At 49.6% G+C, this 18,309-nt stretch overlaps 1 protein-coding gene across 1 annotated transcript in view; it reads left to right on the top strand.

The window, feature by feature from the left end:
* Positions 1 to 5,349: 5,349 nt before the first annotated feature.
* Positions 5,350 to 18,309, top strand: part of TOMM20 (translocase of outer mitochondrial membrane 20) — a 55,270-nt gene continuing 42,310 nt past the window's right edge. Inside the window, exon 1 of the mRNA XM_069615691.1 lies at positions 5,350 to 5,819. Coding sequence (XP_069471792.1) covers positions 5,693 to 5,819 — 127 coding nt within the window. The 5' untranslated portion in view covers positions 5,350 to 5,692. The remainder of the gene's footprint in view (positions 5,820 to 18,309) is intronic.

Below are 18,309 nucleotides of genomic sequence, written 5' to 3' on the forward strand. Positions count from 1 at the left end.
GTAGGGAACAGCCACAGAGACTCAAGTCTACCGAGTCAGCACTGATAAGCTTCCACTTTCTATGCTGTGTTTATTTAGCCTTGTGTGAGACAGTATGTTTTAGTTTATAAATATAATACGAGATTAATGTGTAACAAAAACCTCACCCTCCTTACAATCAGCTGTGTCACTTGCCTGTGACGTCCCAGTTGTGTTGGTGCGCATGCGCGGGCCTCGTTATGGTCCCGCGCATGCGTAGTTTAATAAAGAGCGCCCGTGCGGCAGTTCCCGCCGGGACGCGGAGCAAGCAGCATCGCGTCCCGCGTATTCTTGTGTGGTACGTGTCTGCATGTGCGCGTGGGCCCTCGCTGCCATATACAACAACTGGCGACGAGGCGGGATCGCGCCACGGCGCTCGCCCCACGAACGGGGGCATGTGACACAAGTCACCGGCACGAGAGTACAGGACGAAAACGTTTGTTTGCTTCGAGGCAGTAGCGGCCTGCACAGGTGCTCGTGCGCTGCCACGGAAAAAGGAAAAAAAAAACAATTTTTGGAACTCTTGTTGTTCCCAGCAACCTGGGGACAATCAGAAAAAAAAAAAAAAAAAACTGGACACGAGGCCAGTGACGGGACACAGCGGAAGGTGTGTGGAACAGCGCATCAACCAGGTTAGCGGCCTCTATTACACCGAGAGGTGCCTGTGCGACCTGTGAAAATGTCAAGCAGTGACGATGAAGCAGAAGTGGCGACAAGAGTGGTGAGGACACAACGGGGTTCGCTGCTGCCCATGCAGGAGTTCGACATGTCGGGCCCCCCGTCCAAGTTGGGTCCCAGGTGGCTCCTATGGGTCAAAAAGTTAGAAATGTACTTTACTGCGACGTCGAATGACGACGCAAAAAGGGCGACCCTTCTGTATTCAGCTGGCCTGGACATTATGCGAATCTATGAATCATTTGCCCTACCGGTGGTCACGTATGACACGGTCAAGACCGCGCTGGAGAACCATTTCATCCCACAGTCAAATGTCGACTACGAAAGGTTCCTGTTCTGCAGGGAGAGGCAAAGGGAGGAAGAATCTCTCGATCAGTTCTGCGCCAGACTGAGATTGATTGCCAGCACGTGCCGCTGGGACAACGACGAGCTGATGATAAGGAACCAGGTGCTCCAGGGCTGCAGTTCGGGCAAATTGCGACGTCAAGTACTGAGGGAGCCAGGTTGGTCACTGCAACAGATACTTGACAGTGGGAGAACGTACGAGCTAGCAGAGTCCAGAGGTGCGAGCATGGACGCAGCGGTCAGGCCAAATGCGAGGGAGGAGGCCTTTGCCGTGTCCAAGAAATCGAAGCAGAAAGAGAAGTGGGCCCCGAAGGCATCGGAGACCAGGCATCCGTCCGTGCCAGGGTCGATTTGTCCGGACTGCGGATATGACGTACCTCACGTGGAGGAGTGCCCCGCCAAGATGAGGTCGTGCGGGCGGTGCAATGGTCTGGGGCACTATGCTCGAATGTGCCGCACACCGGCCCCTGTCCCCACACAGAGAGGTCCCGCGAGAGCGAGAGGCGGCGGATTCAGAAGGCAGCGCAACATTGCTGCCCTCGAACAGGAGATACGGAAACTGCAGCTCGCGGAGGAAGAGGAAGAAGAGGACGAGGACGAAGAAGAGGTTTTCTTCATCTCTAACATTGCCTCGGGGAACAAAAAGAGGAGGCAGCCCAGGTGCGTGGTGGACATATTGGGTGTGCCGACCCAGATACTGATAGATACAGGCGCTTCGGTGTGTGTGCTGGCAGAGGAGGACTATCAGAAACTTCCAGGCCCGCCGCCACTGGACATGTCCACGGCGAAGATATTTACTTTTGGAGGGAACACCCCGCTACCACTCAAGGGTGTGTTCGTGTCACCGGTGTCAAAAGGGGGCAGGAGCATCAAGGCCAAATTCTTTGTTACAGACGTGAGCCCCCACTCACTTCTCAGCTGCGCGGCGTCGGAAGCCCTTAACCTGGTTCATTTTGCATATGGGGTATACCAGATAGACATTGAGACACTGCTGGACAGGTTCGCGAGCATCTTCGAAGGCATTGGGAAACTCAAAGCACCCCCCGTGCGCCTCCACATCGACGAGTCGATCAGACCGACGGCCCTCAAGCACCGCAGGATCCCGTTTCACCTGCGGGAGAAAGTGGAGGAGGAGCTCCGATCACTAGTGGAGATGGACATCATTGAGAGAGTGGAGGGGCCAACGCCCTGGGTGTCCCCGATAGTGGTAGCTCCCAAACCAAAGCAGCCAGGGGCCGTGAGAATCTGCGTGGACATGCGCCTCCCAAACGCCGCTATTAAGAGGGAGAGGCACCTTACACCCACTCTGGATGACATCATCGGAGAGCTTCAGGGGGCGAGAGTGTTCTCGAAGTTAGACCTGCGAGCGGGCTACCACCAGCTCGAACTACACCCGGACTCCAGGTTCATAACTACGTTTACGACGCATGACGGCCTCTTCCAGTTCAAACGGTTGAGCTTCGGCGTCTCATCAGCTGCCGAAGTTTTCCAGAACACCATTAGAGGAGCGTTGGCTGGCCTCAAAGGGGTGCTGAACATGAGCGACGACATTTTAGTCTTCGCGGACTCGGAACGGGAACACATGAAGAGGTTGGAGGACACGCTCCGGAGGTTGAAGAACTTGGGGCTCACCCTCCATCGGCAAAAATGTGAGTTCTTCAAGGACCGCATTGGTTTCTTCGGGTTCATATTCCACGCAGCTGGTGTGTCGCCCGACCCAGCCAAAGTGAAGGACATTAAGGAAGCCCCTGCCCCCCAGTCACCTACGGAAGTGAGGAGCTTCCTGGGGATGGTAACTTATTGCGGGCGCTTCATCAAGGGGCTGGCGTCGCTGGCGGAGCCACTCAGAGTGCTGACAAGGAACGACGCTGAGTGGAAATGGGGGGCCAATGAGCAGGAGGCGTTCCAAACTCTGAAGAATGCCCTGTCGGATGGAGACACCATGGCCTACTTCAACCCCAAAGTAGAGTCCGAGGTGGTGGTTGACGCTAGTCCGGTGGGAGTGGGGGCGGTGCTAATGCAACCTGACGCACGTGGAGACATGCGCCCCATCGCGTATGCGAGCAAGGCCTTTTCGGACACGGAAACGAGATACTCACAGATTGAACGGGAAGCGCTAGCCATCCTGTGGGGCTGTCGCCATTTCCGTTTGTACATACTGGGCAAACCTGTAGTGGTGGTGACGGACCACAAGCCACTCCTGCCCATTCTGGCAGGGGGAGCCTCCAAACCCCCCCCCCCCCGGATCGAGAGGTGGATGCTAGCCCTGATGGAGTACGGGGTGAAACTCATATACCGACCAGGCACGAACAACCCGGCCGACTACCTGTCGCGCCATCCCAACAAGGAGAGCGCCGTCACCGACATCGGAGCGAATGAGTGCCATGGGCTGTTGTGTCAGGTGGTGGAAGGGTCCCTTCCGATGGCAATATCAAGGCTAGAGATGGCAACGGAATGTTCCAAGGACGAAGTGTTCACCATAGTCAAGAATGCCGTGAGAAGCGGCGAGTGGAGGGAAGTGCTGCAGGACAACTCCCGCCGGCAAGCGGAGGCGCAGAATGACCTTTGAGCGCTCTGGAAGGTCAAGGATGAACTCTCAGTCGCGGACGATGGACTCATACTTCGAGGGTGGCAAATTGTAATCCCGCGGGCACTGCGGTCAAGGATCCTCGAACTTGCCCACATTGGACATCAGGGGATTGTCAAAATGAAGGCTCGGCTGAGAAACAAGGTATGGTTTCCGGACCTGGAGGGGCGAGTGGAGAGTTTCGTAAGGAGGTGCATCGCATGTCAAGCGGCGGCCCCGGGTGACAGAGCTCCGCCGATAAGGGAGACCGTCCATGTGGATTTTGGCTCGACTGGTCGGGGAATGTACTTTCTGGTGGCAGTGGACCAATGGTCCAGGTATCCCGAGGTGGAGGTGGTACACTCGACGGCGACAGAGTTTACAACGAAGGCACTGGACAAAATGTTTGCCACCCATGGATTCCCGGACCTCCTGTGCTCGGACAATGGACTACCTTTCACTGGCAGCCAATTCGCGACCTACCTCCGTGAAAGGGGGATCCGGCATCGCAGGGTGTCCCCGCTCTGGCCGCGGGCCAACGGGGAGGCCGAAAGAATGATGAGGACTCTCAACAAGGTCCTGAGGATCTCCGCCTGCGGCGGTGAAGACCTGGAGAGGAAGCTTGTGGAGTTTCTGAGGGAATACCGCACGACGCCCCACCAGTCCACAAGAGTGGCCCCAGCCGAGGCCCTATTTGGGCGATGCCCAAGGGGAATGTTGCCAGAGGAGGATGGCCGGCTGCCCGGAGTAATAGACGATGATGGTGTCCGGGACGTACGGGCCAGGCGCAATGATAAAGAAAGTGAAAGGAGGGGCCTGCAAGAAAAGGAGGTGCGAGTGGGTGACGCAGTGTTGGTCCGGAACAGGCACCCTGAGGGGAAGTTGTCCTTGCCCTTCGAGCCGCGCCCGTGGAAGGTAACGCACGTCAAAGGCACCATGGTGACGGCCGCCTGCGACCGAGGGACAGTCACGCGCAACCGGTCGTTCTACAAACACATTGAAAGACCGGCAGAGAATGGACCAGCAGAGGAAGACGCAGGGCAGGCTGGTCCGCCAGAAGATCTGGAGAGCGGGCAGGCGGGCCCGCCAGGTGGTCCGAAGAGGGGGCAAGACAAGGAAACATCGAGGCGGGAACCTGACGATTCTCCTCCGCCTCCCGCCTCACCAAGGTACCCTACCCGCCGTGAAAGGCGGTTGCCCGGGCATTTCAAGGACTATGTCCTGGACTCACGTGACTGAACTGAATGAGGCATGGTGAGACTCAAGTGGTCATATGGCCGCCTGGAATACCTGGCGTGCAAGGTGATGCGCGTTGAACTGTTTACGTTGTTTTGGTTGAAGTTAAAAAGGGATGTGACGTCCCAGTTGTGTTGGTGCGCATGCGCGGGCCTCGTTACGGTCCCGCGCATGCGTAGTTTAATAAAGTGCGCCCGTGCGGCAGTTCCCGCCGGGACGCGGAGCAAGCAGCATCGCGTCCCGCGTATTCTTGTGTGGTACGTGTCTGCATGTGTGCGTGGGCCCTCGCGGCCATATACAACATTGCCAAGCCCCGTATACGCCCATTCCCTTCAATGGGCTCTCACCCTCATCCAAAATAAAATCGGGTGTTTTCCCACGACTTGGTGTCAAAAAGTTGAGAGCTATGCAAGCAGGCTATACTTCTATAAATTCGTAGTTGGCTCTATTTTCTATCCAATTAACTCTAGGTATTCTTTTATGTAGGCTATTTGCCTGAATGTACCTCCACGGTTCCTCCTTCTGCCATGCCTACTGCGTTATTCGTTTAACTCAGACTCTGTATCCTTCACCCTTAACGTAGAATCCACAAGCGTCCCATTCCAATTCGTCAGCTCATGTGTGCACCAGCAAGCACAAGCCTCGCAACCTCGAATGGGCGCCACCTGCATTACCAAAAGAAAAGTAAACAAGCCTAGAGCGTATGTCGGAAGCATGCGCGGTTGCCATAGTTCCGTCGCACAGTATGACGCGTGACGTCGCCTTTCCCTTTGACACACGTTGACGCCAGGCTGGAGGTCAGTGAATTCCTGCCTTGTTCCTTCCGCCCGTGCTCGGCTGTGGGGAGCAACGATGATGGCGGCTGGGAGGACAAGCGCCATCGCGGCAGGGGTGTGCGGGGCATTGCTGCTCGGATATTGTATCTACTTTGATAGGAAGAGGCGCAGTGACCCAGGTTTTAAGCACAGGCTGCGAGAACGTGAGTACCTCTTATTCTAACACCTGGATTATCCGTTCCCCTCCCGACACTTGCCGAGACTTTAGGCGAGGGTTCCCTGAGCTTTGCATGTACTCCCCTTGTCCACAGTGCTTTTTTGCACTTTTTGTAAAATACTGATCTCTCCTACCGGAAAGGTTGCCTAGGTGTGCGACTCTCTCCTGTGCATAGTGTGACATTCCATGCTCTTGTTAAGGTAGACGAAAGGGTCCCTCCTACCCACGAAGTGTGCCAAAGATTAACTGGGTTGCCCTATCGCTAGAAAAAGACATGTGCTCCAAAATAAATCCAATCCGAGATGGCTCGCTTGTAAATAATCCGAAAAAAACAATCGCACGCCTAAAACAACGGAGATTTTTCTTATAATCAAGAAACAATACACTGGAAAATCATTATTTATCTTGGAAGTTGCCTTTTTATATGGGGCCCATCTGCCAATGAGTTTGGCCTCTGAGCTAGGATCTGTACCCCTGCTCGTGGTTATGCTATTCACTTGGGTGGACTGGCCATACGGGTGCCACTTATATTGCGGAAGCAGCAATTGGTATGGTGGGATTGTTGATAGAAGATAGACAGGGTAGGAGTTTGTTTAGTACATTAGACGTTTAAGGTTGTCTGAAGGAGATTGTGTGAGGTGTAATATTGATAGATTTTAAATGGTGAGTGAGGAGAAATAGGAAGACCCTAGGGTCTGGGCTCAAATTGCCTTCTGGGTGTTGGTTTTATGGTCCTTAACTTAGATAGTGGGGTCTGGTCTTGTGTGTCCTGGAAGCTGATGTCACAATCGGACTGTAAGCGATGAATGGTCATCTGCAGTGGTATGTATGATGAGAAGAATAGTAATCTGATTCCATATAAACTTTCGATTTCCAGGCTAAAGATCCTTATTTTATTCAATTTAAGTTGTGTGAGGAGGTCTCTAAACTGGAGGTATAATTTTGTCTCCGGTGTATTGTGATTTCAGAGACTAGATACGTTGTCTGTGTATATGCAATGGTCGTTTCAGGATATGTATTTGATTTAGTTTACATTTGTATGGTGCCTATACATCAAAAAGTGTTTCCAGGTGCCGCAAGACAAAAGGGGAGATTGAACAATGAAGGATTAAACAAGAAACGGTTCTACTAGGCCTTGTGACATTCATATCGTTCAAGTACAGTCATTAAAGTACAATGGGGAGAGGAGGCCCCATGGTTGAGGCAGGGTAAGTGCTAGAGGAGCCCATGGAGGGCAGTGCACAGGTAGGCTGGGGTACGGGTAAAGGTTCGAGGAGCGGGGGTGGACCAGACTTGGTAGGCTTGCTGGGGAGAGGTACCCGAAGCCAAGTGCTAGTAGTGGGGTAGTGCGGAAAACTGTTGGGGCGATGGTCTGGCCCCAATAGGACACAGAAAGGACCAGGCAGCCAGTAATTGCAATGTGTAAACAATTAGCAGGGGTGAGGGAAGGAGGAGCATGAGAGGAAAGTCTTGAGGAGTTTCTGGAACTTTAGGATGTCCATCTCAAGTCTGAGAGGGGAAGGGAGGTCATTCCAGAGGGAGGCTCCTGCTGAGGAAACCCCAAATAGATCTCTGCTTGGAGAATCGTTTCACCTGCAGAGAGTTAGAGCTAGCAGGGAGTTATAGTTGGATGTAGTGTGGACCCAGAATGCCTTGTGGATGATGCAGAGGGCCTTGAATGTGATCCTTTCAGCCACCGGTTGCCAGTGGAGAGATTTTAGGTCTGGAGAGATACTGTCCCCGGGCATGAGGCCAAGGATAAATCTTTCAGTCCTATTCTGGATTAGTTGGAGAGGACGGAGGGAAGAAAGAGGGAGATTGAGGAAGGGGCTGTTGCACTCTTGCAGCCTGGCGAGAACCAGAGCTCTTGGGGCATTGAGTTTTCAGGGGAAGGTGAGGAAAGGGAGAATGCCTCTGAGGAGGTAGAGCTGAAAGTGGGCCTTCTTGGCAAGGTCTGTGATGTGAGGTGAGAAGGAGAGAAGTCGTAGATGACTCCCAGGTTTTATTTTTGCTACACAAGCGGGAGAGGACCCAAGGAGGGCAGCCATAGTTTAGGAGGGAACAGAGGCGCAGGAGTTAAATGAGAAGGATCTCCGTCTTACTGGCATTAAGACAAAGATCCTTAGCAGCTCACCATACCTGAATATCGGGCACGAATGAGAGGAGGGAAGCTTAAAGGAAAGCTGTGTGTCATCGGCATAACACTGGAAATGTGGGGAACATGTGAGCTAGAACAGCAAGGTAAATGTTGATAAGCCATGGCGAGAGGATAGATCCACCGGGAACGTAGCAGGTAAAGAGTGAGCTAGAGGAGAGAAAAGAGCCCATTTGAACCTGGCCGGGTCTATTAGAAAGGAAAAAAGTCAACCAAGCTAGTGCCTGGTCCGTGATACCCAGGGTTTCACAGAGGCTCAATTAGTGTAAAACGTTCTTTCTGATCGTAGACACTGAGCTGAAAAGTATAATTGTATATTACACCCCAAAGTCAACTCCCCTAGAATAACTAGTGTTATCCTAAGGTCTATGTTTTGGCCTGTGTACTTTAAAGCACTGTTTTGTGTATTTACAATGTGCCTATATGATCTGTGATATTACTTATTTCCCCAAAGATGTATCTGGACCTACTTGTATTTAAATCAACCATTCGTTTTTACAATACATAGTGTTTGTTTGCACCATAGTTGTTTCAATTTTTTTGTACGGATTCTACGTTCCTCTCTCCCTCCTAAGATAAGCCTGGCTGCTCTCCTCTGTCTGCGCCACCATATACTCGGGTGGTACAGCCTTGTACTCAGTATGGAGTCTTGTACTGTCTCAGTTGAATGGTTTTACTAAGCGATGGACATCAGAAAAACAGCCCTAACACCCTTGCTCAGCACCGTTTGTTGGGGGAAATGGGTGGTGGTTATAACATCTGAGTTCATCTCCACAGAAGAGCAGGACACACCACTTCAAGAGATACCTGGTGTGCAGATTTCCCTGCCGGCGGCAGTTAGCTTGCTAAGCTAAACTGCAGAGCTGGATAGGACTCCTGATAGGCTTTGCTAAGAAAAAGAAGCTGCTGTTCTAATGTATTTACACATGCAACTACGTTTGCGTTCTGGGTCTAAAAATTGGCATTTTGCCAAAACGTTTTTGCCGCTGACTCTAATTTTCGGAGAAAGTATGGTTTATTTTTTATCTTGCTAGTGGTCTTGTACAGCCAGTCGGGACCACAATGTATTAAGGTTAGATTCCTACTACTCTGGTGTTTGGAAAAACGCTGACTTTGATGTGTGGAAATTCTGGGCACACTGCTTGTGAAAACCTTTGCTCAACCTTGCAGCCCTCCAACCACGATAAGCTTACCCGCATATGGGCTCATGTTTGGAAGATGGGACTCCAGCAGGTGGATAAACTGTTTTAACATATATTTTTATTCCATTATTTTAGATTGTATAGGTAATTTACCTTACTGTGGTTGGTATAACCTCCTCGGTCTGTGGGCATGCCAATCCTCACAGCACTACTGTACCATATTTTATGTCGCTTTCTTTATGGTCCTGCATTAATGGTAACATTCATGGCTTCGTGTTGATGACATAAAATATTCATCATTTTACACAAAAGTAATAAGAATTGGTTCCTAGATTTTCTAGGGAGAAAAGCCCATGACCGTATTGTTTTCCACTAGTAAATTTTTTGGGTGCTCAAACTTTAGTGGTTTCTCTTGCAATAAACTCAAAAGATCCATCTTTCCCTAGAGCCTTAAATTGGCTATTCCGCTATTCTGTGCTGCACACGCTAGTGGGTGTTTTGACCTCTAGGGTGGTGGATAGGCCCTGGCAAGCGGGGTGTGATGAAAATCATGACCCCCCTGTAATTGCTGTAATGGTGGTGGATAAGTTGCGAGGCCCCACTCTAACTGCTGCAAGCATGTATGCAGTGCCGAAAGACTGGCAGGGACACCAATAGGGTGCCGTACATGAGGATGTAACCAGTGGAACCCAAGTTCATCCATGGCAGTCATCGTAACTGGTTCTCGGAATAATAGTAGGAACATAGGGCCTTGTAGGCCCACATGATGACATCTTTTTTTTAAAAACATTCTTTATTGGCTTTTTTTAAACAAAACAAACAGGCAGTAAGGCCATGCGCTGGCCGTAAAAAATGATACTCCACGCCCTCCCGCCGCCCTCTTCCTCGCCCTTTATACTAGATAGTGTCATTACGCCAAAGTCGTTATCTCTGTGATGCAGCCCTCGAGGTTTCAGCGTTGTGTATCGAGCCGGCGTTTGAGTCCCTTGATGGAGATGGATGTTGTGAGTCCAAAGCGTCTGTTGTTGAAAACAAGTATGCGATTTACGGACCCCAGATGTCCGGCGGACGTGCGTGCAGTGGCAAATTCTTGATATAATCGGTTTCTACATCTTGGCAGTATGTTATGTCTTTCAGCCAGAGCTGCGAACTTGGTGGGGGTCCTCTGCCCCAGTTGTATGCGATTCTCCTTCGTGCTAGGACCAGCAGTAGGTCCGCTAGTTTTCTTACTCAATTCGGTAGCGTTTGAGTCGGGCCCAGTATTGCTATTTTTGTCTGAGGAACGAGATCTGTTCGAATTATTGCGGAAGTTAGGTGAGAACCCTCATCTCCGCACTGAATGTGGGAAAGGATTCAGTAGGATGGGGCACCTTATTTACCACCAGAGAACACATACAGGTGAGAAACCTCATCTGTGCTCTGAATGTGGGAGAGGATTCAGTGTGAAGAGTAAACTTACTAGCCACCAGAGAACTCATACAGGTGAGAAGTGGTAAGCTTTACAAGGGGGTGTGAGGGTGCTCAAGGAGGGGTTAGGTAGAAGCATAAGGGTTAGCAACTTGAATGTTGCCTCTAGCATATGCTTGCCTACTACATTATTGCTATACTGAGCCTGATTTGCCCTATAACTCAAATGTTGCTTCTAGCATATGCTTGCCTAATACATTATTGCTGGACTAGCCCTGATCTGCCCTATAATTTGAATGTCGCATCTAGTATATGCTTGTCTACTACACTATTGTGGGACTAGCCCAGACTTGCACTATAACTGGAAGGTCGCATCTAGTATATGTTTGCCTGCTACCTTGATACTAGACCAGCCCTGATCTGCCTGATCACCTGAATATCGTTTGTAGTATACACGCCCACCACCAGACACCAAGCAGCCGCTCCAGCTACCCATCCTCCACCTCAGCCCACCTCAAAATTATACAATGTGCCTTAGCAAGAGTCAGACAGCCACCCTACTGTATCTCCTCGCACCCCTACTATACCTCGCCATCTCTATGGCCGCATCAACCATGCCCCCAGCAGAAAATGCACCCTTTCTGACCACAGAAAGAAACATCAGGCTTCGAGCCAGATTACCCTGTCTCTACGAGCCCACCTACCCTCTCCTAAGATCTACCTCACGACACCCTAGAGTATGCCCTAACCTAACTAAACACTACAATAACTCCACCCAACCTAAATGTATCCCTATAACACTCCAGGATACACCAAACACAACTCTTCTATCCGGTGCCCTATCCGGTGCCTTGATCAATGCTAGATCCCTAGTGGCCCACGCCGCGGAAATAGCAGACACCTTATCCACCAACAACCTTGACCTTCTGGCGATCACCGAATCATGGCTGTACGAAGCAGCAGGCCCAGCTCTCTCAATAGACATCCCTGAAAACTATCAATCAGAATGGACAGCACCAACAACAGAGGAGGCGGTATGGCCATCATAGCAAAGACCAATCTCGAACTAAGACCATTGGCTCCATTAACCCTCAAATTTAGGTAACTCCTCACAACCAAGTTACCTATCTCCAACTGCCACACCTTAACCATTTACCTAATCTATAGGCCACCTGGCCCCATTGGTTCATTCGAGGCAGACTTATCCAGCCTCCTAGCCAAAAATACAAAAGAAACCTCTCAAATACTCTTACTAGGCGACCTGAATCTTGGCTTGAACGACCCTGGTGACAAACCAGCACTAGCTATAGCCAACATGCTAGCTGAACACGGCCTAACCCAAAAAGTGCTTACCCCTACCCATAATAAAGGCAGGACCCTGGACTGGATCGCCACCTTGAACTGCGATACCACCATCACCAAAACTACTCAACACTGGACAGACCACTACCTCATTGACTTCACTCTATCACTCAACAAAGAAGTCAGTAAAGAAAAAACCATGGCTCCACCATTGCCCACTAGAGCAAAAAAAAAAATACAACTCCTGACAACCCCCTACCACTACTGCTACCAACCCTTAATGCTCTCCCCGACAACCTAAATCCAGAGTGCATGGTAGAAAACTATAACAATGCTATGACAAAAGGACTAGACAGCATTGCCCCTCTTAAATTGCAAAAAAGCAAACAACAAGCTCACCTGAACGCCTGGTTCACCCCCCATCTGAAAGATCTAAGAATGCAAAAAAGGAAACTAGAAACTCAATGGCGTAATACCCCCACAGAAGAGAACAAACTACAATTTAAACTTTTCGCAAATAACTACAAAAAAGAAATCCTACTCACCAGAAAGAATCGAAAAATCCAGCTCAAACACCAGGGAACTATTTACCATCCTAAGGGAATTGGAATCCCCCATACCCCCACCAGATACCATAACTAAAGACAAACAATGGTGCACCAGCATCCAACTCGCACTAACTAACAAAATCAAAACGCTCCAGACTAAAATCGCCCTAAAAAAAGACTCTAACCACCAACGATTCACCTCCTAGAAACCATGCTAACCCATTGGGCCCGAATCCCTTCAAATTTACTAAAATCTCCATTCTAGAAACAGAAAGGGTTATCGCCTCACTCAAACCTTCCAACTGCAAAGGCGACAACTGCCCGCCCAAGATAATAAAGGACGCGGCCAGGGATTTAGCTCCCTTATAACCAAACTGATCAACGCATCCTTCTCCTCCAACACCATACCAAGAAATCTCAAAGAATCCTGGGTTCTTCCTCTCCTGAAAAAGCAACTCTAGACCCCGCTATTCCCACTAATTACAGGCCCATCACCACGGTGCCATTCCTGCTAAAGATAATAGACAGAGTAGCATACCTACAAATCCAGCAATATCTTGAAACTCACAAACTCCTAGGTGCCCGCCAATTCGGATTCAGACCGCAGCACGGCACAGAGACAGCCTTAATTGATCTTAAAACCCAGATCAATGACAAAGGAAACACCGCCATGCTACTCTTCCTCGATCTATCGGCGGCCTTCCACTTGGTAGATCACACAGTCCTGTGTGAACACCTGGCCTCAGCTGCCTACTTTTCAAAAGAGGCCATAGCCTGGATCCAATAATTTTTGGACAATCGAACTATGAGAGTCTTCTTTAGCCTCAGCAGACCCCATCAAAATAACCTGCGGTGCACCACAGGGCTCCTGCATCTCCCCAACCCTCGACAACATCTTTACCAAGCCCCTGTTTGACAAGTTGGACAGACTGGGTGTTACATACACCAACTATGCAGACGACACCCAGATCCTCATACCCCTTTCAGGCAACTTCAATTAAGATACGGCCCTGGTAAACAAAATATACCTCGTCATTCAGGCATGGATGGCCACCCACAGACTATGCCTGAATGATGAGAAAACCGAAATTCTGCTCTAACGCCAACCTAAAAAAACTCAGCTCCGACTACAAGGCATTCAACATTGATGGCAACACCATCGCAGTTGTGAAAACTCTTGGTTTCCACCTTGACTCAGCCTTGTCACTAAGTAAACTCACTAGCATCCTCTACCGCCTACACGTGTAAGCTGATCAGGGCAAGCAGAGGATTCCTCACCCAAGCCAGCTGCATCATCATCGCCAATGCCCTAATACTTTCCAGACTTTTGATTATTGTAGTGCCATGTACCTAGGAGCCAACAATTACATAATCAACAAACTTCAAACACTGCAAAACAATGCACTTCGAACAGCCCTTAACCTACCTTCAAAGGAACACATTTCTAACAAAAGAAGAGAACACAAATGGCTCAAAATCTGTGACCGCGTAATAAAACGGCATCACTCACCTTCAAATGCCTAAACAGCGCAGCCCCCCTTATCTCGCAACCAGAATTGTAAAAAGAACCTCCACCTGCCCCACCAGATCCATTAACTCTTACTGCCTACAGGTACCCAAATTCAAACAAAAGAAAACTGGCGGTAGCAGCTTCCTGTCATGGCAGCACAACATTGGAATGGTCTCCCACTCAACATTAGAACAGACCAATCCTGCCACAGCTTCAGATGAAATACTCTCACCTGGTTACGATCCAACGACCCCCATGACTGAACCGAGCACTCCCACACCAACAGACCTTAGCCAACCTGACCCACACCAACAGACCTTAGCCAACCTGACTGTACATATGTACATTCCCTTAATGACCAGCTGAAATGTAACCTACTGTATGTTTATATGCCATTTCACCAGATTCTACGAAATGCAATGTTTGTACCTTATACTCAATTGTGCCTTACCTTGTAACTAAGTTTTTATGCATTCTTATCTTCCTGTTCTCTGTTGCGCCCTGTTAACTCTGGGTTTTGCGCGCCATACTAAATGAATAAACAAACAAACAAATATTGTTTTCCAGAAGGAGGCCACAGGAGGAAGGGGGGGGGGGGCAGGACCACGCCAGATGAAGAAAGTCTACTGTAGGTGCCCCGCATCTGGCGCACTCTGCCGATATGGAGTCTCTTTGGGCATGCACTTTTGCTGGTATGTTTGATGGAGGAAGTTGAAGTGAATCCGCTTAAACCTTGAATTGATCGCTACTTTCTGAGTAAGTCTTAGAATGTAGGCCCATTCTTCGTCCGAGATTATGCTTTCTAGTGCTTTCCCATCTCTTTTTAGCATTCAGGCAAGGTGGGTTCTGTTCAATGAGGAGAGCCTTGTAGATGTTTGTTACTAGGCGCCTGTCTCTCTGAGCTTGGATTGTATTATGAAGTAGTTGCCAGACTGGTGTTTGTTGCGGCAAGGATGGGATTACCGCCTGTAGCGAGTGTCGTAGTCTGGCGTAGATGAAGGTATCGAGGGCATTATTGCTTCCTCTTTCTTGTGCTTGTTGCGGGGTCAGGAATGTGGCTTCCAGGAAGGGATCGTTCATGGGGTGTAGATTTAACTTTTCTGCACAGAGCAGGAATGTTTTTTCGGTTGTGATGGGTATTCCAGGGATGTGTTTAATCGGGAGAAGCAGAGAGAATCTGGACGTGACTTTCCTTAGCAATCTTTCTCCAAATTGAGTATGTGGTGGCGACGGGATTTCTGGATGATTGGGTGACTGGGAATTGGCCAAAGATTATGCAGTGAAGGAGATGCAGTGTCGCCATCGCCCTCTCTATCTGTACATGGGGTCTTATGAACTCTGTTGCGTACCATTGATTGAGATATTGGGCTTGGGCTGCCCAATAGCGTTCTAGGTCCGGGAGTGCCAGTCCTCCTTGTCGTGTCGGCAGAGTTAGTGTGGTGTAGGCAACTCTCGCCACTTTACCAGCCCAGAGGAGGTCGAGGACCATGCTTTTGATGCGTTGAAGGAATCTTTTTGTGAGGCGCAAAGGAATGTTTGAAAATAGATACAGTAGTTTAGGTAGAATGATAATTTTCACTATCCATACTCTTCCCCAGAGAGTGAGTGGTAAGGATTTCCACCTGTCGATTTTTGGATTGGATGGTGTCTTCAGTAGTTTCATAGTTGTTGCGTATGATCTCTTCCTTCAGTCGGGACATGTAGATGCCGAGGTAACTGACATGCGAGTGTTGCCACTGGAAGCCAAAGTCGTCAGCGAATTTGGTGGTGGGAGCGGTAAGTGGAAAGATTACTGATTTGCTGTTGTTGATCTTCGGACCCAAGAAGCACCCAAACTGTATTACTGCTCTCATTGCCGGGTTCAGATTTTCGCTTGCGTTCTGTAAGAACAGGGCTATGTCATCTGCGTAGAGTGAAATGATCATCTTGTGTGGGCCCAAATGGGAGGCCTCTGTGAAGGTGGTGCATGCGCATGTCGGAGGCTAGGGGTTCCCTTACTAAGGCGAACAGAAGTGCGAAGAGTGGGCAGCCCTGTCTGGTTCCCCTTCTTAGCTGGATCTTCCCCCCCCCACCCCCCCGCGCCCAGTTCCCCCCCCCAACACGATGTTGGATGTTGGCTTTTTGTAGAGTAGTGAAATTAGATGTATAACGTGTTTGCCTAGGCCCATCCTTTCCAGGACTGTGAAGAGGAAGGGCCATTCGACTGAGTTGAAGGCCTTCTCGGCGTCCAGTAGCACTGCCACTGCCTGACAATCGGGTTCGAGGGCCTCCATTGGTCCAAACATTCTTCTTATTCCATAAGAGGTGTTTCTTCCAGGAACGAAACCCGCCTGGTCGGCTAGCACCATGGCGGGCATAAGGGGTAAAAGCCTTTTGGTTAGGATTTTTGCGAACATTTTCTTGTCGAGATTTATCAGTGATATTGGTCTATATGAGCCGCATTCTCTCGGGTCCTTGCCAGGTTTGTGCAGAAGAATTATGTTGGCCATGTACAGTGAAGGCGGTAGTTGGTCATTTGGTCAAGTCCTCGTCGTACACGTCGTACACCTGCAAGAGCAGAGGGGCCAGGAGGTCTGCATAGTGCTTGTAGAATTCGCCGGAAAGGCCATCCGGTCCCGGCGCTTTTGTATTAGGCAGTTCTTTTAATGACCTCGAGGATCTCCTCCGTGGTAATGGGGGCATTCAGAGGTTCCCTGAGCTCTGAGTCGACCCAGTATAGTTCCACTGTGTCTAGATAACGTTCCAGCTCCGCCGGGTTGGTGGAGTAGTCTGAGTCATATAGATCTTGATAAAAGCTGCGAAATGCTACGACAATGTTGTTTGCCGTGTGAATGGTATTCCCTGTGTGATCTACCACTGAGTCGATTGAAGTGGGTTTTCTGTCCCTCGCCATACTGCCAGATTTTGCGGTTTCTGTCTAGGAATTTCACTTCTCTTTCGGCTGCGTTTCGGAACAGCTCCAATTCCTTCTTGATTTCTGCAAGTGACTGTGAGTTATTGTCTATTAAAAGAGCTCCTTTGAGGTCTTTGAGTCGGGTTTCACTGGTGTTCAATTCTCTGCGTATTAGTTTTAAGATTCTGTATTCCTTATTGATGCAGACCCCCCAGTGAAGCACTTCAATGTCTCCCACAGTGTCCCAGCTGAGGCCACCGACCCTTGGTTGATGTCCAGAAACGATTCTAGTTCTTTCCGGAGTTCTTCCGCTAAGACAATGTCTTGCAACGGTCTGGGTTTAAATCTCCATTGAGGCCTAGATTTGATTGTTTGTTTATTTATTTGTTAATGCGCGCCAAACCCATGGGTAGCCGGGCGCAACAGTTTACATGAAGACTTAAGCTTGTTACAGTATTTGGCATGAGTATATAGAGCACAATGGCAAAAACAAGCAAATATATGTGAGACTATATACAAGCATATAAAACACAACGGCAAAGAGCAAATATATACAAGAATATATACAAACATATACCCAGAAGCAGGGCATGTCTTGGGGTGTCCAGGCAAAGGGTAGGTCGTAGCTAGGTAGGAAGCTAGGTGTAAGTTATGTGTCATTGGCGCGCAGCCAATTGATTATCTTGTGCCTGAATTGATTGCTTGTGTAGTGATGCATTCTAGGGACACCATGGAGTGGTCGACAAGGCTCTCGGTAGAATGCGGCAATCTCCCCACTGCAGGCGACTATGGGCGGACACAAGGAGATAGTTGATTCTTGAGCTGGTTTGATGAACCCAGGAGTGAAAAGTGAAGTCTCAGGTGTCCGGGTTTTTGTGCCTCCAGATGTCGACGAGATCATATGCCTTCCAGATTTCAATCATTTGTAGGCTCGCTTTGGATGGGGCCGTCGTCGTATTGTTTGATTTATCTTTGGTTAAGGGGTGTGTTGAGGTCTCCTCTCCATATATTTGTGGATCACATGGCCGTGCATAGATGAGTTCACTAGGGTAATTTCTTCCACTAGGATAATTTCTTCCCCCTCAAGTGTTCCGTGCAACAGGAGCGATCAGCTTTCTGTGTCTTTTCTTGGGCGATCAGTCTGAAGTTAGTTGCTTTATTGATTAAAATTGCAACCCCTCTGACGTATGACGAGAAGGAAGCGAAGTAGCGGTGGCAACCCCAGTCTTTCGCCCAGGGGTGTTCAGTTGTCGGCCGTAAGTGCGTTTCTTGAATGAACGCTACGTCGATTTTGTGTCAGCGTAGGTATTGTCATTTTCCTCACTTTCGCAGGCTGGTTTTCCCCCTTCATGTTCCACGTGGCAACTGTGAAGGCACTGTCTTTTTATTTATTCGTGCGAGCGGTTTCTTGCGGATAGCAGCTGGAAGGCCAAGGCAATGGGTCTTGGCGTGGTGGCGTTGGGTAGGGAGTGGTCTTCTCCTGGGCGGCGCATGTGGTGAGCCACGGGCTCGGTAAAAC

Source organism: Ambystoma mexicanum, chromosome 9, assembly GCF_040938575.1.
Source record: "Ambystoma mexicanum isolate Mex_15411 chromosome 9, UKY_AmexF1_1, whole genome shotgun sequence".
NCBI classification, from domain to species: domain Eukaryota; kingdom Metazoa; phylum Chordata; class Amphibia; order Caudata; family Ambystomatidae; genus Ambystoma; species Ambystoma mexicanum.